This window comes from Phyllobates terribilis, unplaced genomic scaffold, assembly GCF_046119375.1.
Source record: "Phyllobates terribilis strain yellow unplaced genomic scaffold, ASM4611937v1 Scaffold_4__5_contigs__length_816908805, whole genome shotgun sequence".
Taxonomy (NCBI): Eukaryota; Metazoa; Chordata; class Amphibia; order Anura; family Dendrobatidae; genus Phyllobates; species Phyllobates terribilis.
This window is the reverse complement of record NW_027362764.1, coordinates 43,894,379-43,919,098: the sequence shown is the minus strand read 5'-3', so window position 1 is coordinate 43,919,098 and position 24,720 is coordinate 43,894,379. Positions and strand designations below refer to the sequence as shown.

The window sequence follows — 24,720 nt, the reverse complement described above, 5'->3', positions numbered from 1 at the left end:
AAGCTGAGCTGAATGATATGTAGGATGGAAAAGATTCAGTGTAAGGCTACAGTCACACACCTGCGTGTTACGATTCGAGAGAAAATGGCCGGGTTTTTTTTTTTAGGTGTCATCCTAGTTTTTTTTCTCATCCCTTTTATTCCATGAAGTAGAAACGGTCTGAACTTCTCTTTATCTATTGACTGGTAACAATGTATCAGTTAAGAACGGATGAAACCCAGATGGAACTGTGAAGAACAAAGGTCTGTCTTCTGCGTTCCATCTGTTTTACTTGGAACCCAATAGACTTTAATGGCCGAGTCTGATTAAAAATAAACATGTTCTGACTCTCACGGATCGGGGACAGGGACCTGTTTTTAATAATAATGCATGTATGGATCATTTAAACTCTATTGGTCCATGTGTTGCTCGAGAAAAAAATGGACAGCACTAGGACGTGTCACACACATGTGTGAATGTAGCCTGACTTGTAATTTTATTGAAGAAGTTATCCAGCACTATTATTTTTTTTAACTAAGAACTAACGGTCAGGTAATTGTTAACCAACTGCCTGCTGACACAAATTGGTCACAAATCGCTCCTTCAGTGGCTTCCGCTGACGTCATGTTGACAGAGCAGTGTCTTCTCATCCGCTCTGATTGGGCAAGTGCTGAGATCATGCTGATTGATAGCTGGCTCCCTGCTACCTAACTGCGGGGAGCCGGTTATCAATCAGTATGACGGAAGAAGAAGACCTGCTCTGTTGACCAGGAACAGCTGAATTGCCGGAAAGAGCGGTTGGTAACTGCTCTTAGCCAGCGCCGGGTTGTACAAGCAGGTAATTGCCTGTTAGTCTTTAGTACCACAGTAAAAAAAATAAAATGGTCCTGGACAACCCCATTAATTGAAATTCCATATCTTTGTATTAACAAGTCCAAAGTTCACCTTGGATGGACCCTTTGCCCAAACGGACCATCTGTGACGAGACAACCCCTTTGAATAGTCTTTGTTTGACCATCTAAATTGTGGAAGTTGTGAAAAATTTACAAAATCTTATACAACGACTAAGAAAAAAAAATCAATCCTCAAAAATAAAATCAATGGTCCTGGACAACCCCTTTAATTGAAATTCCATATCTTTGTATGAACAAGTCCAAAGTTCACCTTGGATGGACCCTTTGCCCAAACGGACCATCTGTGATGAGACAACCCCTTTGAATAGTCTTTCTTTTACCATCCAAATTGTGGAAGTTGTGAAAAATTTACAAAATCTTATACAACGACTAAGAAAAAAAAATCAATCCTCAAAAATAAAATCAATGCTCATAAAGAAATCACCTCTTGCTTGCAGTCCAGGTCCACACGTCTCGTAGGCTCCAGGGCTGTCTTGTCTGACGTACCAGGGAACCAGCTGGCATCTTCTCCACTTATGAGTTTTCCACCTATGGGTGAGACATTGGTAGATGACTGAGACGGTAAATCAAGACTGTCAGACGCCTTTCAATCTCTCCATTTACTCCGTAGCATCGCTCGTGCACTCCTTCATTTACTTGGCAGAAGCAGCGGGGGCTCTCTTAATGAAATACCCTTGCTCTGTAACCACCACCAGCCATCTGGATTAAACACATGGACCAGGGGAACCCAGGCATAGAAAATTAGTTTTTTTCCGCTGCGGAGACCGTCAAACTACGGGATTTGATAAAGGCCCTGATCTTGCTCTCATTTGCTGGCATCGTTTTTAAAGCAGATGTTTTGATTTCCCAGAGGTGTCGGAGAATTTGGACGGCTTTACACCACTAGTTCAAGCCATCGGGGACATCAGACGGAATGATCTGATTGTGGATTTTTCTAACGTATCAAATTGAACCAAGTCTGAGAGAGATGATGGAACGTCATATTAGGAGAGGTTGAAAGGAGCCCGAGGACGCTGTCTGCAGACCATGGGCTTTGAGGAATGTCAGCTTTGTGTGTGTGTGAGTGATAGAATGTTCTGGAATGTTCCGGAATTCTATGACATCCATTAATACAATCCAATACTCATCATTGACTAGAGGGCGACTTCTACCATAGAAAATTAAAACAAATGTCAGAAATTCCTCTCTTGTTTAATTTCTTTTCTTTGATCCTATTTAATCCCAATGTTAATGTAAATCGAAAAATATTTAAAAATAAATCTTCTGTATTTATCCCAAAAGATTAGCTGTGTCCCCCCCCCCTCCTCGTCTTTATATTCCTCTGTATAGCTGCAAGAGAACTGGCTGCAGCAGGAGCCTCTCCCATCTGATCATACTGTTAAGCTCCACCCCCTTTGGATAAGCTCCACCCTCATTTGTTCATTATGTGATCAGCAGGAAGATAACCCCCTGTGTTCCCTGCAGAATTTCTATTCTGGGAACAAGGAAAAAATCCTACAGACTGACAAACAGCAAGGACAAGGTTATCTACTGATTTAAGAATTCATTTCTAGGTGTAGTGTTCTTTCACATTTAATGAAATGGAAATAACTCTTAAAGGGGTCTCTTAAAGGGGTTGCATATTGATGTTGGATCCTTAGCCCATCAACGTGTTATCTGCAGGGATCTGTCCTACCAAATCCTCACCAATGATGAGGCTGCTATGCCGCAGTATGTGACACAGCGCCACCCATGTCTGTGTGGTTATATCTGGTATTGCAGTTCACTATAAATGCTATTATGTGACATATTGTGAAAGGGGGCACCTTTCAGGCTGGCCTTGTTATTCAAGCAGGGATGCAGTTTGTCCATAGGTGTCTCAATTTTAGCAATTAAAATGGAAAATAGACTCATATAGTCATAGGAGCACCCGGACTATCTCGCCCAGGTAGTGATGTAAAGCAGAATCTGAAAGGGGTTTCCTCATATTTTTGCTATGGGGCCTCATTTTCTATATACTCCACTGCTCGGTACCATTCAAGAACTACATTCATACATTGATGCATGTATATACAGTACAGACCAAAAGTTTGGACACACCTTCTCATTTAAAGATTTTTCTGTATTTTCATGACTATGAAAATTGTACATTCACACTGAAGGCATCAAAATTATGAATTAACACATGTGGAATTATATACTTAACAAAAAAGTGTGAAACAACTGAAAATATGTCTTATATTCTAGGTTCTTCAAAGTAGCCACCTTTTGCTTTGATGACTGCTTTGCACACTCTTGGCATTCTCTTGATGAGCTTCAAGAGGTAGTCACCGGAAATGGTTTTCACTTCACAGGTGTGCCCTGTCAGGTTTAATAAGTGGGATTTCTTGCCTTATAAATATGGTCGGGACCATCAGTTGTGTTGTGCAGAAGTCAGGTGGATACACAGCTGATAGTCCTACTGAATATACTGTTAGAATTTGTATTATGGCAAGAAAAAAGCAGCTAAGTAAAGAAAAACGAGTGTCCATCATTACTTTAAGAAATGAAGGTCAGTCAGTCCGAAAAATTGGGAAAACTTTGAAAGTGTCCCCAAGTGCAGTTGCAAAAGCCATCAAGTGCTACAAAGAAACTGGCTTACATGAGGACCGCCCCAGGAAAGGAAGACCAAGAGTCACCTCTGCTTCTGAGGATAAGTTTATCTGGGTCACCAGCCTCAGAAATCGCAGGTTAACAGCAGCTCAGATTAGAGACCGGGTCAATGCCACACAGAGTTCTAGCAGCACACACATCTCTACAACAACTGTTAAGAGGAGACTTTGTGCAGCAGGCCTTCATGGTAAAATAGCTGCTAGGAAACCACTGCTAAGGACAGGCAACAAGCAGAAGAGACTTGTTTGGGCTAAAGAACACAAGGAATGGACATTAGACCAGTGTAAATCTGTGCTTTGGTCTGATGAGTCCAAATTTGAGATCTTTGGTTCCAACCACCGTGTCTTTGTGCGACGCAGAAAAGGTGAACGGATAGACTCTACATGCCTGGTTCCCACCGTGAAGCATGGAGGAGGAGGTGTGATGGTGTGGGGGTGCTTTGCTGGTGACACTGTTGGGGATTTATTCAAAATTGAAGGCATACTGAACCAGCATGGCTACCACAGCATCTTGCAGCGGCATGCTATTCCATCCGGTTTGCGTTTAGTTGGACCATCATTTATTTTTCAACAGGACAATGACCCCAAACACACCTCCAGGCTGTGTAAGGGCTATTTGACCAAGAAGGAGAGTGATGGGGTGCTACGCCAGATGACCTGGCCTCCACAGTCACCAGACCTGATGGGTTGGGGTGAGCTAGACCGCAGAGTGAAGGCAAAAGGGCCAACAAGTGCTAACCATCTCTGGGAACTCCTTCAAGATTGTTGGAAGACCATTTCCGGTGACTACCTCTTGAAGCTCATCAAGAGAAAGCCAAAAGTGTGCAAAGCAGTCATCAAAGCAAAAGGTGGCTACTTTGAAGAACCTAGAATATAAGACATATTTTCAGCTGTTTCACACTTTTTTTTAAGTATATAATTCCACATGTGTTAATTCATAGTTTTGATGCCTTCAGTGTGAATGTACAATTTTTATAGTCATGAAAAGACAGAAAAATCTTTAAATGAGATGGTGTGTCCAAACTTTTGGTCTGTACTGTATATATATATACCGCACGACAGCAAGAAGACGTCTAGCATCTAGTACAGATGGGCCTTTCCTTACTTTTCCTCTTTGCTGTACATATCCCAAAATGTGTGGTATGAAATGACAGACTTTAAAAAAAAATATGATTTCATGATACTCTGTCAGGAGATACTTACACTCCATAAGTCTAAATGTCCCCCCCCCCCCAGTGGTTGTGATGTGAATTGCAGCCTCTCAAGGTTTTTGACACAATATTGTAATTAATTTGTATTGGACCAAATTCTTTGAAACTCAAATAAAAGGTAAAGGTGGGCATATGTGTGTGATGTCAGGTGCAACAAACTTGTAATATAAGCTCAGACCTTGCAGAACCTCTGACTCTTGTACGATTGTCAAAGGCGAAAAGAATATGCAAATATGTCCAAAAGTGGGCATTCCTCCAAAGCTGTGTTGGTATTTCTGGGTGGGTCAACAGTTGGGCTAAATATGAAAAAAAAGTATGGAAAATGCACCATTTGCAAAATTTGCTACAATTTTTTTTGTGCAAATTTTGCAAATAAGCGTGCTCCCATAGGCTGGTAAGACTGGGTCGCTTAAAATTTCTACCTGACATGACAATGACTGTCAACAATGGTGAATGGAGCCCAATTGTGCACAATTATTTGCATTGATTTCTATAGGGAATTGGGTAAAATTTAAGTGCATCACAATTATAATGGAAGGATTAACGCTGCATCTGCTGACTGCTCCCCGACTCCCCAATATCCATCCAGGCTGACACAATAATTGCACAAGATGTGATTTGGAGAAGATGATGCTCTCAGCCTTTGAGCTCCCACCCGAGCCATGGCAAGGTGGCAGAAGAAAGGAGACAGGAGCCCAATTACGGCAGCGGCGGAGCCCGGAGATGTGTTTTCTTCTGCCTGTCAACCATTGTTTCCTTATTTTTATGCTCACGTTGTAACAAAAGCTTCCAGTCTTAGAAGGCAACGTAGAACTTTTAGCTAAACAGCCGCGTATTGTGTAACCTTCAGCAATTTTCTGTGCATGAATCTCGGCTAATGTGCCCAGAACTACAACTCCTTAATGACTGCTCGTCTGTCGCTGATCCCTTTGATGTTAGTGACTGTGACTGATGTGACACAGTTGGGGCGGTTTATGAGCCGCAAAAGTGCAAATCTGCAGATTAAACGCTCATTTCTGCTGCTTTCCTGCAAGTTTATTTAGTGTAAAGCTGCTGCAGACATATAGTAATTGATGCTGACTGCGGGGAGAGGATGGGGGGGGGCTCCCGAATAGAAATAAATAAGAAAAATCCAACATTTCCAGCTCGTGTTCCCTCAGATCAGACAAATAAGGGATCTGACAGCACCCATAGGTATTAAACATCAGTGATGATGATAAGGGAGGCAAACTAGTAGCATTGACTCCAGAAACCAGTCATTGCCAGGTCAAACTGACCCACCGGGAGACCAAAGAGGACCTGCCTTTAGGTTTCCCTGAACAATACTGTGGCCAGTGGCGTACTGCTATTAGTTGTAGACCACATGGCCGGAATGGGACAAGGCGCCAGGCCCCTCCTCTCCTCCCGCCTGGCATCGCACTTTCAACTCTATCAGCATCAAGGAGATAGAGTTGAAAGCAATGATGGAAGAGGGAGCCATCAGCTCTCTCCTCCATCATTCTCCCTGTGCATCTTAGCCATGGCGCCGGCTCTGACAAGCAGTGCAGAGCTGCAGACTTCATTTTGCGGAGACCAGAGCAGCTGGGGAATGGGGAGAGTTGAGTATTTTGAAGGGCTATGTAGTAGCTATTATACTGTTTGAAGGGCTATGTTGGGGTGATTATACTATTTGAGGAGCTATACTGGGGCCATTATACAGCTTGGAGGGCTATGTAGGAGCTATTACAACCCCTGGCAAAAATTATGGAATCACCGGGCTCGGAGGATGTTCATTCAGTTGTTTAATGTTGTTAAAAAAAAGCAGATCACAGACATGGCACAAAACTAAAGTCATTTCAAATAGCAACTTTAGGGCTTTAAGAAACACTAAAAGAAATCAAGAAAAAAAAATATGGTACTCAGTAAGGGTAATTTTTTTGAGACCAAGCAGAGGGAAAAAATTATGGAATCACTCAATTCTGAGGAAAAAATTATGGAATCATGAAAAACAAACACACAAAAGAACACTCCAATACATCACTAGTATTTTATTGCACCACCTATGGCTTTAATAACAGCTTGCAGCCTCTGAGGCATGGACTTAATGAGTGACAAACAGTACTCTTCATCAATCTGCCTCCAACTTTCTCTGATTGCTGTTGCCAGATCAGCTTTGCAGGTTGGAGCCTTGTCATCGACCATTTTCTTCAACTTCCACCAAAGATTTTCAATTGGATTGAGATCCGGACTATTTGCAGACCTTGACATTGACCTTATGTGTCTTCTTTCAAGGAATGTTTTCACAGTTTTTGCTCTATGGCTGGAGGCATTATCATCTTGAAAAATTATGTCATCATCCCCAAACATCCTTTCAATTGATGGGATAAGAAAACTGTCCAAAATATCAATGTAAACTTGGGCATTTATTGAAGATGTAATGACAGCCATCTCCCCAGTGCCTTTACCTGACATGCAGCCCCATATCATCAATGACTGTGGAAATTTGCATGTTCTCTTCATGCAGTCATCTTTATAAATCTCATTTGAACGGCACCAAACAAAAGTCCCAGCATCGTCACCTTGCCCAATGCAGATTCACGATTCATCACTGAATATGACTTTCATCCAGTCATCCACAGTCCACGATTGCTTTTCCTTAGCCCATTGTAACCTTGTTTTTTTCTGTTTAGGTGTTAATGACGGCTTATGTTTAGCTTTTCTGTATGTAAATCCCATTTCCTTCAGGCGGTTTCTTACAGTTCGGTCACAGACATTGACTCCAGTCTCCTCCCATTCGTTCCTCATTTGTTTTGTTGTGCATTTCCTGTTTTGGAGACATATTGCTTTAAGTTTCCGGTCTTGAAGCTTTGATGTCTTCCTTGGTCTACCAGTATGTTTGCCTTTAACAACCTTCCCATGTTGTTTGTATTTGGTCCTGATTTTAGACACAGCTGACTGTGAACAACCAACATCTTTTGCAACATTGCGTGATGATTTACCTTCTTTTAAGAGTTTGATAATCCTCTCCTTTGTTTCAATTGACATCTCTCCTGTTGGAGCCATGATTCATGTCAGTCCACTTGGTGCAACAGCTCTCCAAGGTATGATCACTCCTTTTTAGATACAGACTAACGAGCAGATCTAATTTGATGCAGGTGTTAGCTTTGGAAATGAAAATTTACAGGGTGATTCCATAATTTTTTCCTCAAAATTGAGTGATTCCATAATTTTTTCCCTCTTCTTGGTCTGAAAAAAATTACCCTTACTGAGTGCCACATTTTTAATCTTGATTTCTTTTAGTCTTTCTTAAAGCCCTAAAGTTGCCATTTGAAATGACTTTAGTTTTGTGCCATGTCTGTGATCTGCTTTTTTTCAACAACATTAAACAACTGAATGAACATCCTCCAAGCCCAGTGATTCCATAATTTTTGCCAGGGGTTGTATACTATTTGGAGAGCTATGTGAGGTCCATTACACTATTTGAGGAGCTATACTGGGGCCATTATACAGTTTGGAGGGCTATGTGGGGGCAATTAGAGGGCTGTGTGGTAGTCTATTATACTATTTAGAGGGCTATGTGGGGTCCATTATACTATTTGGAGGGCTATGTGGGGGCCATTATACTATTTGGAAGGCTATGTGGGGACCATTATACTATTTGGAGAGCTATACTGGGGCCATTATACAGTTTGGAGGGCTATGTGGGGGCCATTATACTATTTGGAGGGCTATGAGGGGTCCATTATACTATTTGGAGGGCTATGTGGGGGCCATTATACTATTTGGATGGCTATGTGGGGTCCATTATACTATTTGGAGGGCTATGTGGGGGCCATTATACTACTTGGAGGGCTATGTGGGGGCCATTATACTATTTGGAGGGCTATGTGGGGTCCATTATAGTATTTGGAGGGCTATGTGGGGGCCATTATACTATTTGGAGTGCTATGTGGGGTCCATTATACTATTTGGAGTGCTATGTGGGGTCCATTATACTATTTGGAGGGCTATGTGGGGTCCATTATACTATTTGGAGGGCTATGTGGGGTTCATTATACTATTTGAAGGGCTATGTGGGGGCCATTATACTATTTGGAGGGCTATGTGGGGTCCATTATACTATTTGGAGGGCTATGTGGGGTCCATTATACTATTTGGAGGGCTATGTAGGGTCCATTATACTATTTGGAGGGCTATGTGCGGTCCATTATACTATTTGGAGGGCTATGTGGGGGTCATTATACTATTTGGAGAGCTATGTGGGGTCCATTATACAATTTGGAGGGCTACATGGGGGCCATCAGAGGGCTGTGTAGGAGTCTATTATACTGTTTGCAGGGCTACGTCCGGGCGATTATATTGTTTGGAAGGCTGTGTGGGAGCCATTATACTGTGTGTGGGACATTATATTATGTGGAATGGCTATCATACTGTGTGGAGGGTTGTGTAAGGGCCATCATAATGTGTGGAGGGGTGTGGGGGCCATTATACAGTGTTGTAAGCACGCTTTGTATAGAGTAAATGGCTCCTGCTTCCTGCCCCGACATGCGCGTTTCGCCTAAAGCGTGCTTACAACACGAGGTAATTGTCATGCCATTCCTTCTTTGCTAACCACACTTCTAATTTGAGTCTCCCATACCAAATCTTGTTGTGTTGTGCTAACAGCATACTATAGCATTCACATTTTATGGAGTTGCAATGCTAGTGTGACTATTAGTTCAGTCTAAATGCACATATGCACTTTATAGTACAGGGTGGGCCATTTATATGGAAACACCTAAATTAAATGGGAATGGTTGGTGATATCAACTTCCTGCTAGTGGCACATTAGTATATGGGAGGGGGAAAACTTTTCCAGATGGGTGGTGACCATGGTGGCCATTTTGAAGTCGGCCATTTTGGATCCAACTTTACTTTTTTCAATGGGAAGAGGGTCATGTGACATCAAAATTATTGAGAATTTCATAAGAAAAACAATGGTGTGCTTGGTTTTAACGTAACTTTATTCTTTCATGAGTTTTTTACAAGTTTATGACCACTTATAAAATGTGTTCAAAGTTGCTGCCCATTGTGTTGGATTGTCAATGCTACCCTCTTCTCCCACTCTTGACACACTGATAGAAAGACCGCAGAAGAAATGCCAGCACAGGCTCCAGTATCCGTTGTTCCAGATGTTGCACATCTCGTATCTTCACAGCATAGACAATTGCCTTCAGATGACCCTAAAGATAAAAGTCTAAGGGGGGCAGATCGGGAGACCTTGGTGGCCATTCAACTGGCCCACGACGACCAATCCACTTTCCAGGAAACTATTCATGTAGGAATGCTCGGACCTGACACCATAATGTGGTGGTGACCATCTTGTTGGAAAAACTCAGGGAATGTGCCATCTTCAGTGCATAAAGAGGGCAACACATCATCATGGAGCAATTTCAGATATCCAGTGGCGTTGAGGTTTCCATTGATGAAGAATGGCCCCACTATCTTTGTACCCCATATACCACACCATACCATCAAGATACGAGATGTGCAGCATCTGAAACAACGGATACTGGAAGCCTGTGCTAGCATTTCTTCTGCGGTGTTGCTATCAGTGTGTCAAGAGTGGGAGAAGAGGGCGGCATTGACAATCCAACACAATGGGCAGCAACTTTGAACACATTTTATAAGTGGTCATAAACTTGTAAAAAACTCATGAAAGAATAAAGTTACATTAAAACCAAGCACACCATTGTTTTTCTTATGAAATTCTCAATAAGTTTGATGTGTCATATGACCCTCTTCCTATTGAAAAAAATATAGTTGGATCCAAAATGGCCGACTTCAAAATGGCCGTCATGGTCATCACCCATCTGGAAAAGTTTTCCCCCTCCCATATACTAATGTGCCACAAACAGAAAGTTAATTTCACCAATCATTCCCATTTAATTTAGGTCTATCCATATAAATGGCCCACCCTGTATTATCTTCCATCAATTCATGCTGTGTGTTTTGCAGATTAATTTAACCATTTATAATTCTACATGACAAGAGCGGTGTTCGATCTGGCCGCCTTCACATGGTGTGTTACTCATTGTGTGCTTAGCTTTGTATTGTATTGTATATACAAACCATCATATATGTTGTTTGGCCTCATGGAGGTCTTTATCTAGCTCTCATTTAGTCTCCTCATACTAGTACAGTATATGTTTTTTTTTACTATATCATACGATTGTTATGCACTGATAATATTCACACTTCGCATTGTTACAGTGGTGTAAGGGGATTTATCGGCAGCAATAATGTTCGGTTTAAATAATGTGATTGATTTATAGTTGACTTGATGTACCGATCACGCTCTTATTGCATATCTATAGGCTCCTATAAGTCTTCTCATTGTTAGCCCCTATATCCTGTTTTATTGTATTTTAATTTATGTTTAATAAAAATTCATATTTTATATTTGGGCGACCGAGCGGTCACGAGGTAAGCTTGCGTATATATATATATTGTCTGATATCAGCATGTAGGCATCGCTTGGTGGGGAATAGAGCTGGAGTGGCGGAGGCTTCAGATCTACAAAAAGCTCTTCGGCCTAATTTGCCACCACAAATCATTGAAATATATTTCTGGTAAGAGTACTAATATATGGCTAGCACATTTTATGGACACCACAAGGACTTTGTAGTACTGTATGGACACTAATATATGACTAGTCCATTTATACAGACACTACTAGAACTGGTATTACTGTAAGATCTCGGGCATATGGCTAGTACATTTGTTAGAAACACTACTAGGATTGGTGCTACTATATGGGCACTAACATATTTCTTGCACATTGATATGACTACTGCTAGAACAGATACTACTGTATGGGTAGTGACACTACCAAAACTGAATACTGTAGGGCCACTAATACACGGCTAGCACATTTTCTGGACTCTACTGGGATGAGTACTGCTACATGGGCACTAATATATGGCTGGCATATTTGTATTGACTAGAACAGATACTACTGTATGGAAACTATTAAATTGACACTGGTAGAACTGTTACTACATTATAGACACTAATATATGACTTCTATATTTGTATTAACACTACTACCACATATACTATGATAAGGCAACTAATATTTGCCTACCACATTTGTATGGACACTAGTATGACTGGTACTATTGTATGAACTCTAGTATGACTGGTACTATTATATGAACACTAGTATGACTGGTACTATTGTATGAACACTAGTATGACTGGTACTATTGCATGAACACTAGTATGACTGGTACTATTGCATGAACACTAGTATGACTGGTACTATTGTATGAACACTAGTATGACTGGTAGTATTGTATGAACTCTAGTATGACTGGTACTATTGTATGAACACTAGTATGACTGGTACTATTGTATGAACACTAGTATGACTGGTACTATTGTATGAACACTAGTATGACTGGTACTATTGTATGAACACTAGCATGACTGGTACTATTGTATGAACACTAGTATGACTGGTACTATTGTATGAACACTAGTATGACTGGTACTATTGTATGAACACTAGTATGACTGGTACTATTGTATGAACACTAGTATGACTTGTACTATTGTATGAACACTAGTATGATTGGTACTATTGTATGAACACTAGTATGACTGGTACTAATGTATGAACATTAGTATGACTGGTACTATTGTATGAACACTAGTATGACTGGTACTATTGTATGAACACTAGTATGACTGGTACTATTGTATGAACACTAGTATGACTTGTACTATTGTATGAACACTAGTATGATTGGTACTATTGTATGAACACTAGTATGACTGGTACTAATGTATGAACACTAGTATGATTGGTACTATTGTATGAACACTAGTATGACTGGTACTAATGTATGAACACTAGTATGACTGGTACTATTGTATGAACACTAGTATGATTGGTACTATTGTATGAACACTAGTATGCCTGATACTACTGTATGAACACTAGTATGACTGGTACTATTGTATGAACACTAGTATGACTGGTACTATTGTATGAACACTAGTATGCCTGGTACTATTGTATGAACACTAGTATGACTGGTACTATTGTATGAACACTAGTATGACTGGTACTATTGTATGAACACTAGTATGCCTGGTACTATTGTATGAACACTAGTATGGCTGATACTACTGTATGAACACTAGTATGACTGGTGCTATTGTATGAACACTAGTATGCCTGGTACTATTGTATGAACACTAGTATGCCTGGTACTACTGTATGAACACTAGTATGACTGGTACTATTGTATGAACACTAGTATGACTGGTAATATTGTATGAACACTAGTATGACTGGTACTATTGTATGAACACTAGTATGCCTGGTACTACTGTATGAACACTAGTATGCCTGATACTACTGTATGAACACTAGTATGACTGGTACTAGTTTATGAACAATAGTATGACTGGTACCATTGTATGAACACTAGTATGACCGGTACTATTGTATGAACACTAGTATGACTGATACTACTGTATGAACACTAGTATGACTGGTACTATTGTATGAACACTAGTATGCATGATACTACTGTATGAACACTAGTATGACTGGTACTATTGTATGAACACTAGTATGACTGGTACTATTGTATGAACACTAGTATGACTGGTACTATTGTATGAACACTAGTATGACTGGTACTATTGTATGAACACTAGTATGACTGGTACTATTGTATGAACACTAGTATGACTGGTACTATTGTATGAACACTAGCATGACTGGTACTATTGTATGAACACTAGCATGACTGGTACTATTGTATGAACACTAGTATGACTGGTACTATTGTATGAACACTAGTATGACTGGTACTATTGTATGAAAACTAGTATGACTGGTACTATTGTATGAACACTAGTATGACTGGTACTATTGTATGAACACTAGTATGACTGGTACTATTGTATGAACACTAGTATGACTGGTACTATTGTATGAACACTAGTATGACTGGTACTATTGCATGAACACTAGTATGACTGGTACTATTGTATGAACACTAGTATGACTGGTACTATTGTATGAACACTAGTATGACTGGTACTATTGTATGAACACTAGCATGACTTGTACTATTGCATGAACACTAGTATGACTGGTACTATTGTATGAACACTAGTATGACTGGTACTATTGTATGAACACTAGCATGACTGGTACTATTGTATGAACACTAGTATGACTGGTACTATTGTATGAACACTAGTATGACTGGTACTATTGTATGAACACTAGTATGACTGGTACTACTGTATGAACACTAGTATGACTTGTACTATTGTATGAACACTAGTATGACTGGTACTATTGTATGAACACTAGCATGACTGGTACTATTGTATGAACACTAGTATGACTGGTACTATTGTATGAACACTAGTATGACTGGTACTATTGTATGAACACTAGTATGACTGGTACTATTGCATGAACACTAGTATGACTGGTACTATTGCATGAACACTAGTATGACTGGTACTATTGCATGAACACTAGTATGACTGGTACTACTGTATGAACACTAGTATGACTTGTACTATTGTATGAACACTAGTATGACTGGTACTATTGTATGAACACTAGCATGACTGGTACTATTGTATGAACACTAGTATGACAGGTACTATTGTATGAACACTAGTATGACTGGTACTATTGTATGAACACTAGTATGACTGGTACTATTGCATGAACACTAGTATGACTGGTACCATTGTATGAACACTAGTATAACTGGTACTATTGTATGAACACTAGTATGACTGGTACTATTGTATGAACACTAGTATGACTGGTACCATTGTATGAACACTAGTATGACTGGTACCATTGTATGAACACTAGTATGACTGGTACTATTGTATGAACACTAGTATGACTGGTACTATTGTATGAACACTAGTATGACTGGTACTATTGTATGAACACTAACATTCGACTAGTGTATTTTATCAACACTACTAAGGCTGGCACTACTATATGGGCACTAATACATGACTAGCAATTCTGCATGGACACTGCTGCACCTGGTACTACTGTATGGGCACAATTATATGGTTTGCATATATTTTTGGACACGACGATTACTGGTACTACTGTATGGCCGTTAATATATCTCTAGTACATTTTAAGGAAACTGCTAAAACTGATATTACTATAGGAGCACTAATATATTAGTAGCTTATACAATACTAGGACTGTTACTACTGTATGGGCACTAATATATGTATAACACATACATGGACGCTACTAGTGCATGGGTACAATTATATGGCTTGCTTATATATAGGGGCACCGTTAGGTCCCACTAGTAAAGGGATGCTTATACATAGCACATTTGTATGGACACTACTAGAACTGATACAACTGTATGGATGGTAATACATGAAAGACACATTTGTAGGGACACTTCTAGAGCTGGGTACTACTGTAAGTGGAGTAATACATTGGTCGCATATTTTATGATACTACTGTATGGACACTAATGTTTGGCTATCCCATTTTATAGACACTAATCGGCTTGTATATATGTTCGGATCTTACTAGGATTTATATTACTATATGGGCACTGATATATGGCAAGCACATTTATATAAACCCCATTAGTACTGGTAATGCTGTATAAACACTAAATTATGGCAAGAAAATAATGTCGACACTACGAGGACAGTAATACTGCATGGGCACTAATATATGGCGTGCAAATATGTATGGACACTAGCTGAACTGGTACTACTGTATGGACACTAATATATATCTAGCACATTTTTATGGATACTACTAGAACTGGTACTACTGTATGGGCACTAATATATGGCTGACACATTTTATGGACACTACTAAAACACATAGTACTGTATGGGAACAATTATATAGTTATTGACACTACTGTAAGTGGTACTGTTGTACGGACGCAATTATATGGCTAGCATATTTTATGTATATTACCAGTACTGGCACTACTGTATGGACACAAATAAATGACTAGAATATTTGTATGGACATTACTAGGACTGCTACTACTGTATGGCCACAATTATATGTCTTGTATATACGTTATGTATGGATATTACTAGGACTTACACTACTATGTGGGCACTAAAATATGAACACTACTAGGATTGGTATTGCGGTATCAACACTGAATTATGGCTATCATATTTATATGAATACTCCGAGGATGATTATCATTGCATTACCTGGCACCCGGATTACCTAGCGTTTTTGGCCCATTTCTGCGTCGAAAAAATGCTGCGAAAAAGCACCAAAAAACGCACCGTGTGCACATAGCCTAATGCTGCATGGGCACTAATATATGGCTAACATATTTTATGGATACCGCTAGCACTGGTACTACTGTATGGACACTAATACTCTAACACATTTTATGGACACTACTAAAATAGATATTTATTTTTGTGCTCAGTTATATAGCTAGCGTATATGTCAAATCAAATCAATATATTATAAAAAAATATATAAAATAATAAATATTTCTAAACATAAGACAAAAACTCTATAAACGAATCATCTAAAACTCAGCAAAATACAAAACCCCCCCGGGGGCCCTGAGCGGAGAGGGAAAATCAATATATTAAATAAAGAAAATCTAATATTTGCTCAGCAGATTCCCGGGACAGAAATGTAATAAAGTCGCAATCAATGATTCTCGTCCCGTGAAGACGCCAAGCAGTAATGACAGGACCTGACAATTTGGACACGGACAACCTGAAAGTTCATCTTCCCGAGGTGACGGAATCCGATTTAATGAGAGGAAGGAGCAGGAGCCGGCGCCGACAGCCGGGACCATCTCACCTGTACGTGTGACAGGCGGCGGACGGATCACACTCGTTCTCCTCGTGTAGCGTGTCAGGACAGTCGCGGCCTCCATAGGACGGGTACTGAATAATGACACGGTGACGGGTCTGCTTCTTTACAGTGATGGCACCTAAGCATAAAGAACGCCAAAATCACCGGGGGAAATAAACATAAAATGTGCACAAAATACAAGAAAACATAGCATAAACATCATTCATAGACATTTACCGCATACAGGAGACAAGGAAAAACTCTCCCAAATTATAGAAGGACCAGCTAAGACCAGCTATAGAACTACAGCTAAGATAGATAGATAGACAGACCGCCTCTTCTGGGGCACAAAGGTGTCACAAACAGTTCATTCAGCAGCACATATGTTAGTGCGGGCTCAGCCGAACAGATCACAGTCCTTTCTCCCGGTGCAGACTTCATACACAGTATCAGTATCCCCTTCAGCCCGAGTTCCAACAGCTTCCAGCACCAAACAGAAGTGTTCAGCTCCGTGCACAGTTCACACTGAACAGCCTGCAGCTTCCAAACTTTATTCTGCAGCTCCAACACACAGACTGATCAGCTTTCCTAGCTGACCCATGCAGTCTCCATTCAGAGAGAGACCCCGGCATGTCTCTTTTCCAGCTATAGCTCACATTTTGACTGCTCTCTCACCAGCAATACACTCGACACTTCTAAACATCCAGCAGACGGACCTTTTCCCCCTAGTGAACACAGGCATTGATTCTTAGTCAAAGCTGGTCAGGTGCATCTAATCAAGACCTACAGAGCTAGGATTTAACCCAGTCCTCCCTGGCTATGCTACAATAGAAAGATAGATAGATAATTGATAGATAATAGATAGATGATAGATAGATAATAGATAGATAGATAGATAATTGATAGATAATAGATAGATAATTGATAGATAATAGATAGATGATAGATAGATAATAGATAATAGATGATAGATAATAGATAGATAGAAAGATAGATAGATAATAGATAGAAAGAAGGATAGATAGATAATTGATAGATAATAGATAGATAATTGATAGATAATAGATAGATGATAGATAGATAATAGATAATAGATGACAGATAATAGATTGATAGAAAGATAGATAGATAATAGATAGAAAGAAGGATAGATAGATAATTGATAGATAATAGATAGATAATAGATAGATAATATATAGATAATAGATAGATAATAGATAGATAATAGATAGATAATAGATAGAGAGATAGATAATAGATAGATAATAGATGATAGATAATAGATAAATAATAGATAATAGATAGATAATTGATAGATAATAGATAGATAATAGATAGATAAATAATAGATAGATAATTGATAGATAATAGATAATAGATAGATAAATAATAGATAATAGATGATAGATAATAGATGATAGACAGATAATAGATAGATAATAGATGATAGATAGATAGATAATAGATGATAGATAATAGATAGATAATAGATAAATAATAGATAATAGATGATAGATAATAGATGATAGATAGATAGATAGATAATAGATGATAGATAATAGATAGATAATAGATAAATAATAGATAATAAATGATAGATAATAGATGATAGACAGATAATAGATAGATGATAGATAGATGATAGATAGATAATAGATAGATAATAGATAGATGATAGATAGATGATAGATAGATAATAGATAGATAATAGATAGATAATAGATAGATGATAGATAATGGTAGAAAGATAAACAGCTAGATAAATAGATGAAAAGTAACAAGTAATGGGTGATTAAAAAATCTCTCCACTATCTTACCTTCTTGACAGGTGCTGGGACATGGAGTCCAGTCACTATATGGGGTGACGATACAGTCTTTCCGGCAGGGTAGCAGACACTGCCTCATCGTCTCCGGTCGAAGACTTTCAGGACATCTAGACAAGACGTAATGAAGAAAAACATTGGTCAGTGGTGCAGGGGATTCTATAAGATGGACTAGAATAAGATGGTGCAGAAGTGACAACTCTCACTCTACCCAACTGCCGAAAAATTATGGTAATTGCTCCACCTTCCTTAACCCTATCAAGCTGAACTTTGCATATAGGTCATACAACCCATGTGCAGACAGCGGGTGCAGGAACAAAAGAAAAGAAAATGAGCCACTAAATTTGAAGAAGAAAAAAGCCAAATGTGACACCCTGATGCCACTAGATGACACATTTTTCCTTTTTTTCTGTGCCACATGGCCAATATTTGGCAGCAGAAAAAGATACTAGAAAAAATTATTGCTATTTGGATGCATTTATTTAAAATTGTGTTGCCGACTTTGGCGTTTTTTTTTCTTCCTTGAAAACAATGGTCACTTAATTTGCTTAATTTTCTATCATCAGAAAACAACAGAGTGTTTAAATCAGGGGTTTGTGTTAAATTGATTTTTCTATATTTAATTTTTGCCAATGTTTTTATCTTCATAATACAATCTGTCTTAACAATAAAAATCCTGCAATGCTCACTCCGGCCACTGGGGCTTTTATAGACAAACTTCCTGTTGTTTCAGGAAATAGCACATGAACATTAGCCACGATGTCTCTGATCTTATCTTTTACATTGAAGCATCTAATGAGCGTGTGGAAAAGTCATTGTGAAGGAGCAGAGTCAGTTGTGACATCACCTATTCTGATTGGTGGATCCTGTGTTATCAGCTGTGTGTACAGGTGTTATCATTCATTGTAATCTTGCCTCTGATGATAATGAGACTGCTGAGTTCAGTTCCCTCAAGTTTAGACATTGTTATCTGATCAGGGATGTGCCATGGCAGGCAGAAAGTATATTTAGGCCTCCTACCTATATAACTTTTTGACTTGGCATCCAAAAAATGCAAAACGTATCTTGTCATAGATGACTATAGGCCTTTTACGTCCCGTTGGGTCCCAGAGCTCATTGCACCTGCCTAAGTTTGCCCAAACTTTTGTAACGTTTTTGCCCACTTTTGTAAAGTTTTGTAAAGTTTTCTCTGGTAGTTCGAAAAGTGTCACCGATATTTTATTACATATTCTATACTTTATTGCCACCCCTAAAATCTGAGTCTACATAATGGGGCTGAGCCTGATGAAAAAGCATCAGGGGAAAGGAAACATTGGGGCAACTCTACTTCCAAAAGTTTTATGGCCATCTGAGAGACTTGCCAACACCTTGCCAACACCTCCAAAAGTCCAGAAGGTCTACCCTTTTTCCAAGAACCTTCCAAAATTTCTAAGATGTTAGCCAAGTATGGGTTTGCCTTGTGCTTATGCCGACCATGCTATATGGATTTATTGATAGATTAAAAAATACACAAAGGCTGAGTTATTAAATCTTTGTTCAGATGACCATGGGCCTCCGAAGCTCTAGTGGGCCCCTGGTGTAAGCTCAGGTTCAGCTGTTACATCTTTTCAGAAGATTTTTTGGGTGACAACTAAAATATCCACCCTGTACCCCAAAAGCAAATTTTGTCTAATTACATAATATTACCCCCTCCCCAAACCCTAGAAATGGATCCTTACTTTTTAGGACCAACTTGTCCAACATTGACCCTCACACAGATGACTTTTCTTGTTTGCATCCCAACTGCACACACGGTCTCTCCGTTCCAACTGGAAGAGTTAAAGACGGAAACAGAAACATCTTCGGTGCACTGACCCCAGGGGCCGTTGTGCCAGTGATACACGGTACAAGGATGCTCATTGCAGCTGCGAATCTCCTGCAGAGCGTTACTTTCCGGGCACTGAACCCCTCCTGCAACAAAAGAGGAGGAAGAAGAATGACAAATCAATGACTCCGGGAGATTACAGATAACAGGCTGCAAACAGCACAGCATGCTGGGAGAAAAGCTCTAAAATTATTAAGAGGCTAAAAGAACATTTTATTATTCTGGTTCCAACCCTCCCGAAATGATCAGAATGAAGGTGAGATAATGAGATTATTGATAGAGACTTTCTGCCGTCTCCAGATCTTCGCTCAGCAGCCGTCAGCCGCCATTTCTGTAACCATCAATCTATTCCTGGATTCATAAGGGGCCGAACTGGACAAGACATAGAACAAGGGAAGGTTACAGAGGACCCTGCGGAGGAGAGGAGCCCCCTGCCAATAAGTGCACAGATTGGTTCCAATGGACTATTCAGCCATCTAATATTCATATATATATATTTATCTACAGTATATATCTATTATCTATCTATTATCTATCTATCATCTATTATCTATCTATTATCTATCTATCATCTATCTATTATCTATCTATCTATTATCTATCTATCTATGATCTAGTATCTATCTATTATCTATCTATTATCTATCTATCATCTATTATCTATCTATCATCTATTATTTATCTATTATCTATCATCTATCTATCTATTATCTATCTATTATCTATCTATCTATTATCTATCTATCTATGATCTATTATCTATCTATTATCTATCTATCATCTATTATCTATCTATTATCTATCTATCTATTATCTATCTATTATCTATCTATCTATTATCTATCTATTATCTATCATCTATTGTGAAGACCCGGGGTCTCCCGTGGGCATAACGCTACTCAGACAACACAGGGTGAGGGTAAAACAGCGAGGCAATACAAATCTGTGTCTGTTTGGAAGCCATGCAATCCATCTGCTGTCCTGGAGGATGTATATCATTCTCCTTCAAAAATCTTTCTGAATCTCTGTCCCAAGACTCATTCTGTCTCCAGCACTGCAGACATCCCTGTTTATATTTACATCTTGTGTAAAGTCATCAGGCAAAGGTAGGAGGTAAAGGTGCAGGGCTCAGCTTTTATTGTTTGAGCTAATCTATTTACATAGTTGGTATCACAGGGGCTCTAGCAAATACACATAATTGTTTCAGAATCAAAGAGCAGATAACATTCAGGGTTATACAAATAATAGTCTGTGATAATCAACTAAAGAAGAACACAGATTAAAGAGTCAACATTAAAATAAAGGTATGCAGCTCTTGCCATCAGAAAGTATGTCTGGCATAATTAAGATTTTATTCTGTATCGTCACATCTATCATCTATTATCTACTATCTATTATCTATCTATTATCTATCTATCATCTATTATCTACTATCTATTATCTATCTATTATCTATCTATTATCTATCTATTATCTATCTATTATCTATCCATATATACAGTGGGGAAAGAAAGTATTTAGTCAGCCACCAATTGTGCAAGTTCTCTCACTTAATAAGATGAGAGAGGCCTGTAATTGACATCATAGGTCGACCTCAACTATGAGAGACAAAAAGAGAAAACAAATCCTGAAAATCACATTGTCTTATTTGGAAAGAAATGTTTTTCAAATTTAGGTGGAAAATAAGTATTTGGCCAATTACAAAAGTTCATCTCAATACTTTGTTATACACTGCTCAAAAAAATAAAGGGAACACTGCAATAACACATCCCAGATCTGAATGAATGAAATATTCTCATTGAATACTTTGTTCTGTAGAAAGTTGAATGTGCTGACAACAAAATCACACAAAAATCATCAATGGAAATCACATTTATTAACCAATGGAGGCCTGGATTAGGAGTCACCCCCAAAATTAAAGGGGAAAAACACACTACAGGCTGATCCAACTTTGATGTAATGTCCTTAAAACAAGTCAAAATGAGTCTCAGTATTGTGTGTGGCCTCCACGTGCCTGTATGACCTCCCTACAACGCCTGGGCATGCTCCTGATGAGGCTGAGTATTGTGTGTGGCCTCCACGTGCCTGTATGACCTCCCTACAACGCCTGGGCATGCTCCTGATGAGGCTCAGTATTGTGTGTGTCCTCCACGTGCCTGTATGACCTCCCTACAACGCCTGGGCATGCTCCTGATGAGGCTCAGTATTGTGTGTGGCCTCCACGTGCCTGTATGACCTCCCTACAACGCCTGGGCATGCTCCTGATGAGGTTGCGGATGGTCTCCTGTGGGATCTCCTCCCAGACCTGGACTAAAGCATCCGCCAACTCCTGGACAGTCTGTCGTACAACGTGATGTTGGTGGATGGAGCGAGACATGATGTCCCAGATGTGCTCAATCGGATTCAGGTCTGGGGAACGGGCGGGCCAGTCCATAGCTTCAATGCCTTCATCTTGCAGGAACTGCTGACACACTCTAGCCACATGAGGTCTGGCATTGTCCCGCATTAGGAGGAACCCAGGGCCAACCGCACCAGCATATGGTCTCACAAGGGGTCTGAGGATCTCATCTCGGTACCTAATGCCACTCAGGCTACCTCTGGCGAGCACATGGAGGGCTGTGCGGCCCTCCAAAGAAATGCCACCCCACACCATTACTGACCCACTGCCAAACCGGTCATGCTGAAGGATGTTGCAGGCACCAGATCGCTCTCCACGGCGTCTCTAGACTCTGTCACGTCTGTCACATGTGCTCAGTGTGCACCTGCTTTCATCTGTGATGAGCACAGGGCGCCAGTGGTGACTTTGCCAATCCTGGTGTTCTGTGGAAAATGCCAAGCGTCCTGCACGGTGTTGGGCTGTGAGCACAACCCCCATCTGTGGACGTCGGGCCCTGATACCACCCTCATGGAGTCGGTTTCTAACCATTTGTGCAGACGCATGCACATTTGTGGCCTGCTGGAGGTCATTTTGCAGGGCTCTGGCAGTGCTCCTCCTGTTCCTCCATGCACAAAGGAGGAGGTAACGGTCCTGCTGCTGGGTCGTTTCCCTCCTACGGCTCCCTCCACATCTCCTGGTATCTGCTCCATGCTCTGGACACTGTGCTGACAGACACAGCTACCCTTCTTGCCACAGCTCGCACTGATGTGCCATCCTGGATGAACTGCACTACCTGAGCAACTTCTGTGGGTTGTACTGTAGACACCTCCTCATGCTACTGTACCTCTAGGGGTGAGAGCAATGGTAAAATGAAAAAGTGACCAAAACAACAGCCAAAAAGGATGAGAACAGAGAAATGGTGGTCACCACCTGGAGAACCGCTCCTTTATAGGGGGTATCTTGCTGATTGCCGATCATTTCTACCAGTTGTCTGTTCCATTTGCACAACAGCAGGAGAAATTGATTCACAATCAGTGTTGCTTCATAACTGGACAGGTAGATTTCACAGAAGTGTTATTGACTTGGAGTTACATTGTGTTGTTTAAGTGTTCCCTTGATTGTTTTGAGCAGTGTATATCCTTTGTTGGCAATGACAGAGGTCAAATGTTTTCTGAAATTCTTCACAAGGCCGGCACACACTGTTGCTGGTATGTTGGCCCATTCCTCCATGCAGATCTCCTCTAGAGCAGTGATGTTTTGGGGCTGTTGCTGGGCAACACAGACGTTCAACGCCAAAGGTTTTCTATAGGGTTTAGATCTCGTGACTGGCTAGGCCACTCCAGGACCTTGAAATGCTTCTTACAAAGCCACTCCTTCATTACCCTGGTGGTGTGCTTGGAATAATTGTCATTGTCATGCTGAAAGACCCAGCCACGTTTCATCTTCAGTGCCCTTGCTGATGGAAGGAGGTTTGCACTTAAAATCTCACGATACATGGCCCCATTCATTCTTTCATGTACACGGATGAATCATCCTGGTCCCTTGGCAGATTGACAGCCCCAAAGCATGATGTTGCCACCCCCATGCTTCACAGTAGGTATGGTGTTCTTTGGATGCAACTCAGCATTCTTTCTCCTCCAAACACGACGAGTTGTGTTTCTACCAAACAGTTATACTTTGGTTTCATCTGACCATATGACATTCTCCCAATACTTTTCTGGACCATCCAAATGCTCTCTGGCAAACTTCAGACGGGCCCTGACATATAATGGCTTAAGCAGGGGGACACGTCTGGCACTGCAGGATCTGAGGCCCTGGCGGCATAGTGTGTTTCTGTTGGTAGCCTGTGTAACGTTGGTCCCAGCACTCTGCAGGTCATTCACTAGGTCCCCCCATGTGGTTCTGGGACTTTTGTTCATCGTTCTTGAGATCATTTTGACCCCATGGGGTGAGAACTTGTGTGGAGCCCCAGATCGAGAGAGATTATCAGTGGTATTGTATGTCTTCCATTTTCTAATTATTGCTCCCACAGTTGATTTCTTCACACCAAGCTGCTTGCCTGTTGCAGATTCAGTCT

At 40.2% G+C, this 24,720-nt stretch overlaps 1 protein-coding gene across 1 annotated transcript in view; it reads right to left on the bottom strand.

Annotated features, from left to right (window-relative positions):
* The window catches only part of THSD7A (thrombospondin type 1 domain containing 7A), a 740,167-nt gene that overhangs the window by 89,851 nt on the left and 625,596 nt on the right, over positions 1-24,720 (bottom strand). The window contains exons 13-16 of the mRNA XM_073677287.1: positions 20,121-20,352; positions 18,397-18,512; positions 16,586-16,718; positions 1,318-1,421 (exon numbers count right to left, since the gene is read on the bottom strand). Coding sequence (XP_073533388.1) covers positions 1,318-1,421; positions 16,586-16,718; positions 18,397-18,512; positions 20,121-20,352 — 585 coding nt within the window. The remainder of the gene's footprint in view (positions 1-1,317; positions 1,422-16,585; positions 16,719-18,396; positions 18,513-20,120; positions 20,353-24,720) is intronic.